A 12310-nucleotide genomic window follows, 5' to 3' on the forward strand; every position below is an offset into this window, starting at 1 on the left:
GTTATTTTGTAATTTAATTGTTGTTTTGGAGTTTATAGCGTACATCTTGGACTTGTTATAATGTAGCCTCAAATTATATTACATATCAATTCCAGTTTTCCTCACTCAGCCTTTATGCCATTATTGCTACACATTTTCAATCTACATATAATATAAATTCCACACTAGATTGTTAGTAGTTTTTAATAGTCAATTATTTTTTTAAGAGATTTAAATAACTAAAAAATTGACTTCATATACCCAAGTAGTTACTGTTACCAATTCTTCATTCCTTTGTGCAGATACAAATTGTCATCTAGTGTCACTCTTTTTTCTACCTAAAGACTGTTCTTCCACATTTCTTGTACCGCAGATCTGGTTCATTCTTTCAGCTCTTTTTTTTTCCTTCTTCTTCTAGTTTTGAAAGAGAGAAAGAGCACGAGTCGAATAGGGGCAGAGAGAAAGGGAGACACAGAATCTGAAGCAGGCTCCCCACGGTCAGCAAAGAGCCTGAAGCAGGGCTCGAACTCACAGACTTTGAGATCGTGACCTGAGCCCAAGTCAGAGGTTTGACTGACTGAGCCACCAGGTGCCCCTCTTTCAGCTCTTCTGTGTCTGAAAAAACTTATTTTGCCTTCACTTTTGAAAAATATTTTTGCTCAGCATAGAATTTTGTTGACGGTTTTTTTTTTTGTTTTCAGTATTTTAAAGATGCTGTTCCTCTGTTTTCTTGCTCTTTTGTTACCTGTGAGAAATCTTCTGTCACCCTTATTTTTCTTTCTCTGTACATAATGTGTCTTTTTCTCTGGTTGCTTTAAGATTACTCTGTCACTGCTTTTGACCAATTTGGTTATGATATGCCCTGATGTATTTTTCTTCGTATTTCTTGTACTTCGCATTCTTCGAGTTTCTTGGATCTGTAGGTTTATAGTTTTCATAAATTTTGGAAAAATTTTGGCCAATACTTCTTCAGATATCCACTACCCGCCCCCCCCCCCAATCTCCTATTCCTTGGAGACTCCCAGTCACATGTATATTAGGTTGCTTGAAGCTGTCCCACAACTCATTCGTGTTCTGTTCTTTTTATTTTTTCTTGTTTTCTTTCCATGTTTCATTTTGGATAGTTTCTATTGCTATGTCTTCAAGATCACCAATATTTTCTTCCACAATGTCTCATCTGCTGTTAATCCCATCCAGGAAATTTTTTATCTCAGCCATTGCCTGAAAGTTTAATTTGGGTCTTTAAAATTATCTCTGTTGTCTCTACATGGCATATTTAATAAACATAACTCGTTTAATCTTTAGGTAGCACCATAGAACTACATTCTACAGAACACAGTTGTAATAACTTTTTTTTTTTTTTTTTTTTTTTTTAGTTGTAATAACTTTCAATGTCTTTGTCTGCTATCTCGAATATTTGTGTCAGTTCTGGGTCAGCTTTGATTGAAAATTTGTCCTCATTATGGTTGTGTTTTCCTTCTTCTTTGAATGCATGGCAACTTTTTGTTCAATGCCAGACATCGTGAGTTTTATTTTGGTAGCTGAATATTTTGTATTCCTATAACTGTCTTTGAGTTTTGTTCTGGACACAGTTGAGTTATTTGGACATAGTTCTCTTCAACCCCTTTTCTTTTTTAAATTTGTTAAGTTGGACTGAAGCAGTGTTTCGTGGAGGGCTAATTGTATACCTGAAGCAATGAGTTCTCAGTGCCCTACCCAGTGTCCCACAGATTAAGATGATTTGCATTGTTGGCCTGTGGGAATGGGCACTTTCCTGACTCCGGGTAGGCTCTGGCCGTTGTTCCCTTTAACGGTTTTTAAGGATTCTTTCTCTGGCTTTGGGTAGTTTCCACATACGCATGCTCTGATTAGTACTCTGCTGAGTTCTTGAGGGGAACCCTCTAAAGTTCTCTCTGCTCTGATACTCTTCTCTGATCATTTGAATCACCTTGGTCAGACTTTGGGCTCCATATCTTCAACTTCGGCATCCCACCAGGCTCTAGCTCACTTCCATAGCACCCTACCAGGGCAGAAGGAGCAGATAAGAGTGACATGTGGTTTGAGGCCAGGTTTGGGAGACATTTGGCTACTGTATGCAAGAATCAGGACTCACCCCTAAAGATACATTGAAGCTATATCTCAGGAAAATGCAGATGAGCGGAGCCCAGTCCAAGCTGATATGTTGAAGAGTAAGTGGAGAGGAAGAGATATTTAATTTTCCACTTCTGGCCTTGCTACCAACCCACAAATTGTTGAGGAAGTTGCCTTTTGTGACTGAGTATTTGCACCAGTAGCTGGATGGTTCTTCGTACTGATCAACCACTGACCCTATCAATGGCCAAAGATGGTTTCTCCGGGAAGGCTCTTAAATAACCAAATGACAGCATGGCACAATACAAGAAAGATTCAACCCCCTTGCTTCGAACTGATTTTTCTATAAAGAGAAGTAACAAGGAGCCAGGCCTCCACCCTCAGATATCAACCCACCAAGGTGTGGTTTGAAGGAGAATTATGACCGATGCATAGTCAGTATTAGGCTTTGCTTCTCAACCTGTAGTTCCAGAGCAGCAGCACTGGCATCACTTGGGAATTTTGTAGAAATGCAGACAGGAAGGAAGGAAGGAAAAGGAAGAAAAGGAAGAAAGAAGGGAAGGAAGGAAAAGAAGGAAGTAAAGGGAGGGAGGGAGGGAGGAAGGGAGGAAGGGAGAGAGAAAGAAAAGGAAGGGAAGGAAGGAAGGAAAGGAAAGAAGGAAAAAGAAAAGGAAGGAAAGGAAATAAAGAGAAAGAGAGAAAGAAAAGGAAGAAGGGAAAGAAGGAAAAGAAAGGGAGGGAGATGGATGGAGGAAGGGAAGGAAAAGAAGAAAGGAAAGGAAGAGAAAGAAAAGGAAGGAAGGAAGGAAGGAAGGAAGAAAAACACAGACCGTTAAGCAGTTTGCTTAGCAGTACCATTAGAATCTGCACTGTGGGAAGAACCCCAGCTGTTTCATGTGCACATTAAAGTTTGCGGAGCACCAGTACCTAAAGTCAGCCATAATATATTGTACTCTTAAAATTTGTGGAGAGTAAGTCTCATGTTAAATGCTCTTTGCACAGTAAAACAAAATGTTTAGCTTGAGGAGCACTGTTCTAAATGTGAATGGTGACCCGCGCCCTCTAGTGGCTGTCCAGGGAGTTTTTAAATGTTTTCTCTTTTTAGGACCTTTGCACAGAACTGCCGCAACATCGAACATTTAAACCTCAATGGTTGCACCAAAATCACTGACAGGTAAGTAACGAGAGTTAGTTCGGTGGCTAATTGACCATGCGGAGAGTGAGGGGAGAGAAACATGGTTGAAAATATCTTTAGTGTGTCTGCTCTCTTCCAGCACGTGTTATAGCCTTAGCAGATTCTGTTCCAAGCTGAAACATCTGGATCTGACTTCCTGTGTGTCTATTACAAACAGCTCCTTGAAGGGGATCAGGTAAGAGTGCCCGCTGCCTGGAGAAACACCCTAACCTACGATAATCCTGGTGTGTCTATCTTTCCATCTATCTTTTTTTTTTTTTTTTTTTTTAATTTTTAAAATGTTTATTTTTGAGAGAGAGAGAGAGAGAGAGAGAGGGACAGTGCTAGTTGGGAGGGGCAGAGGGAGAGAGGGAGACACAGAATCCGAAGCGGGCTCCAGGCCCCGAGCCATCAGCACAGAGCCCGACTCGGGGCTCGAACTCACCGACAGGAGATCGTGACCTGAGCCGAAGTCGGACGCTGAACCGACTGACCCCCCGGGGCGCCTGTCTGAAACCTAGCGGTCCCATTGGAACAAGAAATAGGAGACACGGGTCACAGCGATTTTCTCTCCCCGAGGGGCTTGTGATTTACCGAGCTCACGCTCGGTAACAAGCTCTCCGTGGGACGGGTTGCCCACGCGTCGCGTCGCCTCTCGTTCCCCCAGTGAGGGCTGCCGAAACCTGGAATACCTGAACCTGTCGTGGTGTGAGCAGATCACGAAGGACGGCATCGAGGCGCTGGTGCGCGGTTGTCGCGGCCTGAAAGCCCTGCTCCTGAGGGGCTGCACGCAGGTACCGAGGGGCCGGCGACACACGGCGTGGGCCCCTCACCGGAGAGCTGCTGCTGGTCCCTCCTGGTTCTCGCCGCGCCCGCAGCCGGTTCCCTCCTCTTCTGTTTTCTGTGTCCGCGCAGTTAGAAGACGAAGCCCTGAAGCACATTCAGAATTACTGCCACGAGCTCGTGAGCCTCAACCTACAGTCCTGCTCGGTAAGTGACGCGCTGCCCCGGGGGCGCCCTCCCCCGGGGTCCGCTGCGGGCCCCGCCTCTAGGCACCCAGGCAGGGGGGTGGGGGGTCAGCACACCCTCGTTTCCCAGTCTGTGTCCTCGCGCGATCTGTCGCTTTGCCACAAGATGAAAGAATGACAGTCGAAGCGAAATGGCCCATCCAGAGCCGCTGACGTTTCCCCTACAACTGGGGTCTTGGTCTGTTGTAAGATACCAGGAATTCCGTGAACCAGTCACGAACCTGAAGGAATCCCTGGTAAGGTCTCAGTGTTTTGTTTTGTTCTCTTCACTTCCAAAATGGGGAGGATGACGGTCGTCCCATCTCAGTGGATGAAATGAAATGACAGATGTGACGGTGCGTTGAAAGATAAAGGACAAATGCGAGATCGAGGTGTCACTTCCGTCATAGCGTTAGCGTGCGAAACGCTCCTGTTGCTTCCTCACTGCCATTGTCGCTGTTGACCCTTGAAGAGGCCGCGTGCTGCGTCCTGCGGGTGTCTCAAGGGGAGCATAAGTTTTGAGGAGAGTAAGAGAAATTGGTTGCGCGCGCTCCTCAGTGAACGAACCCTAGCGGTCTTTGGAATCCTTGATGGTGGCAGATACAAGAGAACCGCCTTCCGGACAAATAACGACCTGACGGGCGCTGCTCGGTGTTCAGACCCTGAATTGTGTTAGGAGAGCACTGACAGGTGACTTCACGTGCAATGTCAACGTGCGAGCAACTTGTCGGTCTTTTAGTGACTTCCTCCATTTACCATTTGCTAAAACATTTGAGGGCATGTTATAAACATATACATATATGATTTAGACGGTAGATATTTAAAGCATTAATCTGTAGAAATTCAACCCAAAATTGTTCTGTCACTTAACCGGGCAGTTCCTGCGAGCTCTTTATCTAATGTGATTTTTAACACGAGTTTATGAACTTTTCCTGAAAAAAACAAAATCAAATCAGTGCCGGGGAGGAAAACGGAATTTTAGAGTTTCAGTCCCCGTTAGTAGCACTCAGGTATGTTGAAGCTGTGCGGAGGGGACAAACACAGGTCCACCCTGTGTGTCACCTTGTTTTATGTATGTATGTATGTATTTATTTTTTTTAAGCATGTTCTTCGTTTTTTTAATGTTTATTTATTTTTGACAGAGAGAGACAGAGACAGAGCATGAGCGGGGGAGAGGCAGAGAGAGAGAGAGGGAGACACAGAACCTGAAACGGGCTCCGGGCTCCGAGCCGTCAGCACGGAGCCCGCCGCGGGGCGCGAACCCACGGACCGCGAGGTCACGACCCGAGCCGAAGTCGGCCGCCCAACCGACTGAGCCCCCCCGGGCGCCCCTCACCTCGTTTCACTTAAATCGTTAGGGTGAAACGCTAGTAACTGGCAGCCCAGACCCACCGGCCAGCACTAGATCGCGTTTTTCTGCTCTCCTTCCGGTGTCGCCGGTGCCTTCTGACGCCCCTTCCTGTTCTGGTTTTCCGCAGCGCGTGACGGACGAAGGAGTCGTTCAGATTTGCCGCGGCTGCCATCGGCTGCAGGCCCTGTGCCTCTCCGGCTGCAGCCACCTCACGGACGCCTCCCTCACAGCCCTGGCGCTCAACTGCCCGCGACTCCAGTGAGTGCGCCGCGCTTTGGCTTCGCGGCTCGGAGCCCGTGGCCGAGGCCCCCCCGCAGGAAGGGAAGGGAAAGGCTCGCGAGCGGGTGGGGTGGGTGGTGACGGAGGAGGTGGTGGCCGCGTCGGCGGCGGGTTGGGGCGGGACGGAGCGTAACCCAGTTCCTTAGGGACGGACGGGAGGGCGCAAAGCCGTCCGCCGCCCCGGAGTCTGAACTGCAACTTCTTGACGGACTTCACCCGTGTGCCCGCCTGATTTGCCCCACCCTGTCACGGCCGCTGACGTCAGAGTGCCCTGACGGTGGCACCACGATAGCCTCACAGCCAGACCAGTCACTAAATGGACAGAAGTGGGGGGAGATCACAGTCGCTTTCTCTGTCATCTTCCCTAGCAGAAGGAGGTCTTGTTTTAACAAAAACGATGGGTTTTCTGATCCTCCAGAAGTACTGTGAATCTTAAAACTTTTTTTTTTTAACGTTTATTTATTTTTGAGACAGAGAGAGACAGAGCATGAACGGGGGAGGGGCAGAGAGAGGGAGACACAGAATCGGAAACAGGCTCCAGCTCTGAGCGTGAGCACAGAGCCCGATGCAGGACTCGAACTCACGCGAGATCACGCGAGATCCTGACCTGAGCCGAAGTCAGCCGCTTAACCGACTGAGCCACCCAGGCGCCCCGAATCTTAAAACTTTAATAATGGCAGCAAAATGCTAACGCTAACGTCAGTTGAACTCACGTATGGTTATCGCATTCGATCCTCCTCCCCTCTAGGGAGACATGCACTGCTATTCCCACTCGTTTGGCAGAGGAGAAACCAGGGCTCCAGGAAAATCACATAATATACTGAGTCACGTGATGAGTAGGACGTAAAAGTAGAGTTTGAACTTGAAACTTTGACCTCAGAACCGGTCATCTTAACCCCTGTGCAAGAGGCAGAAAAAAGATACTTCTTTCCTTGTTTACTTGTCGGTGAAACTGATCCATTTCCCCCGTTTCGGCCAGTTTCCCATCTTCTTCTGTCTGTTGTCTTTTCATTAGGGATGATTCTGGGGAATTTTGATATTTTTGAATAGGGGAAGGAATGTGGATGATCAAAACTTGTCAGAAGGTGGTCAGAATTACTGCTATAAGGGAGTATTTAACTTCAGAGTGTTACTTATCCCTCTGTCCCTGTTAAGCATTAACTCCTGTTTTTTCACTGGCTGCAAATTTTTAAAATTGCCTTTACGGTAACTGGGAATTTCATTAAATTCAGTCTATATCGAGACGATTTTGTTCAGTAAAAGTTGATTTTAATTGTGTTTAAAAGTCAACAAATATTAGATGGGGGCGCCTGGGGGGCTTAGTTGGTTAGGTGTCTGACTCTTAATCTTGGCTTAGGTCTTGATCTCAGGGTTGTGAGTTTGAGTCCTGCGTTGGGCTCGAGCCTACTTACAAAACATTCAACAAATATTGGAATAATGCTTAGAAACAACAGCAGCAACAATGTCCTGGTTTTGTGGAAAGATTGTTGGGTTCACTCCCAAGTTTGGGCTGGAACTTTGGGCCGTAGAGCAGGCCACGTGTCTCCTTAAGCCTCCTTCCCCTCATCTGGGCAGGGGACAGCAGTCCTCAGGACTGTTCCAGAAGCGGAGGTGTGTCAGCAGAAGAAAGTCAAGAGTGTGCATCATAAAGTTTGTTTTCTCTTGTTAACCAGTCACTACCTTTTCCTCCCGTGCGCTTCGCATCCCAGGATTTTGGAGGCTGCTCGGTGTTCCCATTTGACGGATGCAGGCTTTACACTTCTAGCTCGGGTAAGGCAGAGCTTTCAAAAAACAAAACCCAACTGTAATTCACCGCCCTCACTTCCAAAGGACTCGCAGTGGTTTTGCAGTGTGCAAAGTGCGTGTCCCGTCACAGAGTTGACCAAGTGGTGTTGTTGGTATTCTACCAAGTAGAATGGCGGGCACAGGGTGCATTTCCCCATTGTCCCAGAAAGCTCAGGTGGCCCCGCAGGAGGTCCTGGAGCAGTCTGGACCTCACTGTCACCTGGTCAGGTGGGACCACAACGAGAACGTCCTCCCTGCGGTACGTGCCCTTCGCCCCGCGCACCCTGACCCAGCCTCTTGGTGCCTCCTCCAGGTGGGCTGTGCCCCACGTCTGTTCCCTTTTCCACCTCGCCTGGCAGACGTGACCATCATGGAGGTCCCCTCTGGCCTGCTGCCGGGAACCCGTGACCTTGTGGGGATGGTGATACGCTCCCTTCCTCCTCCCCTAACCTTCACCTGTCCACACTGTGCCCAAGCACCACGCCCCATGCCTTCCCAGAGCCTCTTCTGTGGCTAAAATGTACAGGATGATATCCATGAGTCGCTAGGAAGGTGGAGGCCACTACCTTTCGGGGTGAGAGGAGGCGCAGCCCAGGGCAGCCGCATTCCTGTTTAAGTGAGTGTGATTCAGAAGGCACTGCTCACAAGTGCTGGCTCGCTGGGTCAGCTTAGGGACAGGGCACCCCCTTCCTGGAGGAGAGTAAGGGAGGCGGGGCCGGTTCACACAGGGGCAGGGCACGCCCCTTCCTGGAGGAGAGTAAGGGAGGCGGGGCCAGTACACACACACGCACACACGCACACACGCCACCAGTGCTGCCCTGACCACTGACCGCACGGTGGGGGTGGTTTTATTGGCTTTTTCAGAACTGCCACGATCTGGAGAAGATGGATCTTGAAGAATGCGTCCTGGTGAGTAGACTCGACAAGCCCTGCTAGCGCTGGCCCCTCAGTCCCGACGGCGGGCCTCAGCCGCTCAGCCACACCCCACCTGGCTGTTGTGTGCACCCCGCCTGCCGCCGTGTGCGTCTCGGGGCCTGGGAGCCCACGAGGGCCTGACAGCGGGCTGCATGGACTTTGGGCTCCTCTCAGCCATCCCGGCTACAGCTGAGACGTTCAGCTCTATCGTTTGCAGACATCGAAATATACACGTCTTTCCCAGAGCCGAAGGGAGACTTAAGCTTGTGTGTCCAGTGATGGGGTGACTCTACAGAGGAGAATCCTGGGGGACCCTCCTTACCTACTTCCTGTGTGTCCCCTGTGCCTGGGCCCTCGTGGGGCCCAAGAGGAGAGCCCCAAGAGCAGCTTAGTGACCATACGGGTGGGCAGGTCTGAGGTGGCCTGCAGCGAGAGGAGCCCCCAGCCCAGGTGTGCTGGCGATGAGCTTTCAGTTCCATTTTGCACCTTCGATCGTCGTGTTCAGGAGAAGCCCAAATCAGGTGCTAGGTTCTGGCGTAGAAGCCACACTGACACAGCGTGTTTGTCTGCAGATAACCGACAGCACTCTCATCCAGCTCTCCGTCCACTGTCCCAAGCTGCAAGCCCTGGTGAGTTCGGGATTTTCGTGACATTACGCGCCGCTTAGGGACGAAAGACTCTCCCCTGGCACCGAGAGTCTCTTTGGTTTCCTTTCTGTAAAGGCGCCATCATTCTTGGTTTCAGACATCTGTGAGTTGGGCTAACTTGGGAGGCAGGGTATCTAAATGTTCCTGCTTTCATCTTACGATGCAAACCTAGTCTAGAGACCCGCGTCCTTACCACTCCGTTCACAGTCATCGTCTCAGGGACGGTGAACTTAGCATGTTTCGACGATAGATCTAGACAAGAGATCGAGGCCATCCTTGTGTCATACGTGCATTCCATACCTGCTCGCACATATCTACAGGGGGACGGGCATGAAAATACCTCGCAGGATCCTAAATGAGCCGTGAAAAGTGTCACCGAGACTCTTGGCCATGCGGACCTCTCGTGCACATTTCACGAGCGGCCGTTAGACGGTGAGCGAGCCCGGACAAGGAAGGCATCCTTGCGTTCCCTGGGCGAGCCCGTGTAAGCTGTGCTGTGCCCCTGGACACACTGCCTCGTTTTAATCCCCCCACAGCCCTGGGTGGAGGCACTCTGGACGTCCCCTTTTTAGTGGTGAGGACCCTGCGGCTCAGAGCAGCTAAGAAACTTGCCCGAAGTCGCACGACTGCTCAGAGGCCCCAGATCTCTTGGCCTCCACGAGTCTGGTCTTTCTCCTCCCCCTGAGGCACACCACAGGTTTTTCTTAAGCTACAGAAACTGTGGTCTTTGACACTTGCTCTCTCCTCGGGGGCTAGAACTTTTTATGACGTCATTCAGACTCCTTTGGCCTTGAGTTATCGTCCCCACCGGTTTTCCTTATGGTCACATTTCCTCTGGATACTTTTCCCTCCAGGCACAAGTCCAGCTGGACGTGGACAGCTCTGGTACTTTCTTTTTTGTGAAGGGCCTGGAGTCAGATTGTATCCAAACCCTCTAAATTGTCTCCCTCCCTACATGTCTGCGTATGGAATGCAGATAATTTTGTAGTTTTGCCTTTACTCCCAAATTAGTTCAGATCCAGTTTTGTAATTGACTTGACCCTCTCTACTCCTATCCCCCTTGACCCCCAGGCTCTCAGAGATGGGAAATTCAGGAGCCCTGTGCTTTATTTCCCACTTCAGCCCCTCCTCTTGGCTGCTCAGGGTTCTTGCTGCCGTGCCCTGAGGTACCCTGCACTCAGACTCCCAGGCCTTCATCAGCATCCACCAGAAATCTCAGATCAGGGTGGAGGGGCCCAAGTGGAGGCCCACGAGCACAGCAAACCTCCTGCTAGCTCTGTGCCTCCCGAGGAGTGTGGGGCCCGCTGGCGACAGACTGGGTCCGTCTGACAGATATCAGGTGTTCTCCCAGCAGGGACACTGGCGACTGAAAGTCTTCTCCATCTTGTACCTATACTTCTACAAGCTCCTTCTAGAAATGGGACTTAGAATGAAAGATGAGCTATAATAAGGCCAAAAGTCCAAGAGCCCCAAATAAAAGCTAAGAAGGATTATTAGCAGAAAAGCAGGGAAACAGTGGCAGTTGCAGTCCAAGCTTAGCGTTGATAATGCGTAACCGCCGGGACAGAACAAGGAACGATCTGGGTTACGTCTGTTGCACGTTCACCCCATTCAGCCCACGAACTCCTGTTGGCCACCACGTGCCAGGCTCTGTTCTAGGCCCCGGAGAATAAAAGACGGGTCATCAGGGGGCACCTGGTGGCCCAGTCGGTTGAGCGTCTGACTCGACTTCAGCTCAGGCTGTGATCTGGTGGTTTGTGAGTTCCTGCTTGGCCTTCTCTCTCTCCCTCGCTCTGCCCCTCCTCCACTCGCACGCTCTCAAAATGAATAAACTTAAGAGAAATCATGAAACTTTTTCAAAAATGAAAAAAAATTCACCAGGAGAGGCCAACTTGATGCTCACTCTGAAACTCTGGAGCGGTGGCCTGGATCCTCGTTTTGGGGATACCGTGCTCCGGGAGCGCTAGGCACTGTGACGGGGGCAGCCCTCAGGTGAGAGCGCGGGCCTGGGGAGAAATGCGCGTTTCCCGTGTGGACGGCGCCCGTGTGCAGCGCCCGTGCCCGCAGTGCACCCGGAGGTTAGAGGCCGGCAGGCCGTGAGTGTGCCCAGTGGCTCCTGCCCACTCCTTCCCCGCAGGCCTCATGCTGAGCCAGGCGGCCACCGAGAGCAGCCCCGTGCCGGCCAGCGGGCAGCCCGCCTTATTGAGGGAGCTTCAGACGGTGCTGTCTCTCGACAGAGCTGGGGACGGGCCTCTCTGGGGTCCCCCTCGGGGACTGCGACCCCAGCCTGCAGAGATCAGAGGAGGCAGTTACTACTGGGGGGAAGGCTCCACAGACTCGGAATTTTGGAAAACGGCTTTTGTGTCTTACTGTAAAGATCTGCGAGCAGGAGGACGGAAGTGACCGCCAGTCCAAAGCCAGGTGACCATCACGTCTCAGCTCCCAACATTTCAGTTTCCGAGGCCGTCCTTAGACGCGCCCTACTTTTAACTTGTAGGCTTAGGCTGTGTCGCCGGTAGGTTCTGTTCATTTTCAAACTTGCTTTGTTTCCTGCTTTCGTTTTCAATGCCAGAGCCAGTTCGGAGGGACTTTTGAAAATCTTATTATGCAACTCATTTGTCCCAGAGACTATCCAAGAAGAATTTTAGCAGTTTATTATATACACATTAAAAAAAATTTTTTTTAACATTTATTTGTTATTGAGAGACAGAGCATGAGCAGGGGAGGGGCAGAGAGAGGAGGAGACACAGAATCGGAGGCAGCGTCCAGGCTCCGAGCCCTCAGCACAGAGCCCGACGCGGGGCTCGAACTCACAAGCCACGAGATCGTGACCTCAGCTGAAGTCGGACGCTTAACCGACTGAGCCCCCCTGGCGCCCCAGGCAGTTTATTATATTAAAGAGTAAGGAATATACCCTAAAAGCAAAAGCCCCATTCCTGTCTTCATTGCTGTAGAGCTTTATCTTTCATCCAGATCGGTCAGAGCTCAGGGATGTCGTGTAGGAAGCCCAGGCCGTCAGGGGCCTGGTCAGTCACTGCCCCTTTCAGAATGACAAGCATTTAAGTCACCCCACTGCTAGAAG

The 12310-nt window shown here is 50.2% G+C and overlaps 1 protein-coding gene across 6 annotated transcripts in view; it reads left to right on the forward strand.

The window, feature by feature from the left end:
- Nucleotides 1–12310, forward strand: part of FBXL2 (F-box and leucine rich repeat protein 2) — a 134919-nt gene that overhangs the window by 77631 nt on the left and 44978 nt on the right. For 3 of the 6 annotated variants that reach the window (XR_006701040.1, XM_045436710.1, XM_045436712.1), the window contains 8 exons: nt 3176–3244; nt 3345–3440; nt 3912–4038; nt 4160–4234; nt 5730–5860; nt 7555–7651; nt 8531–8575; nt 9154–9210. Coding sequence is in view for 5 of the 6 variants with exons in the window: in XM_045436710.1 (XP_045292666.1) it covers nt 3176–3244; nt 3345–3440; nt 3912–4038; nt 4160–4234; nt 5730–5860; nt 7555–7651; nt 8531–8575; nt 9154–9210 (697 nt within the window). In the remaining variant the exon portion in view is untranslated. Of the gene's footprint in view, nt 1–3175; nt 3245–3325; nt 3441–3911; nt 4039–4159; nt 4235–5729; nt 5861–7554; nt 7652–8530; nt 8576–9153; nt 9211–12310 lie in introns of all 6 variants that reach the window. The other 3 variants (XM_045436711.1, XM_045436713.1, XM_045436714.1) reach the window with 2 other exon arrangements.

The sequence above is a fragment of the Leopardus geoffroyi genome, chromosome C2 (assembly GCF_018350155.1).
Source record: "Leopardus geoffroyi isolate Oge1 chromosome C2, O.geoffroyi_Oge1_pat1.0, whole genome shotgun sequence".
NCBI lineage: Eukaryota > Metazoa > Chordata > Mammalia > Carnivora > Felidae > Leopardus > Leopardus geoffroyi.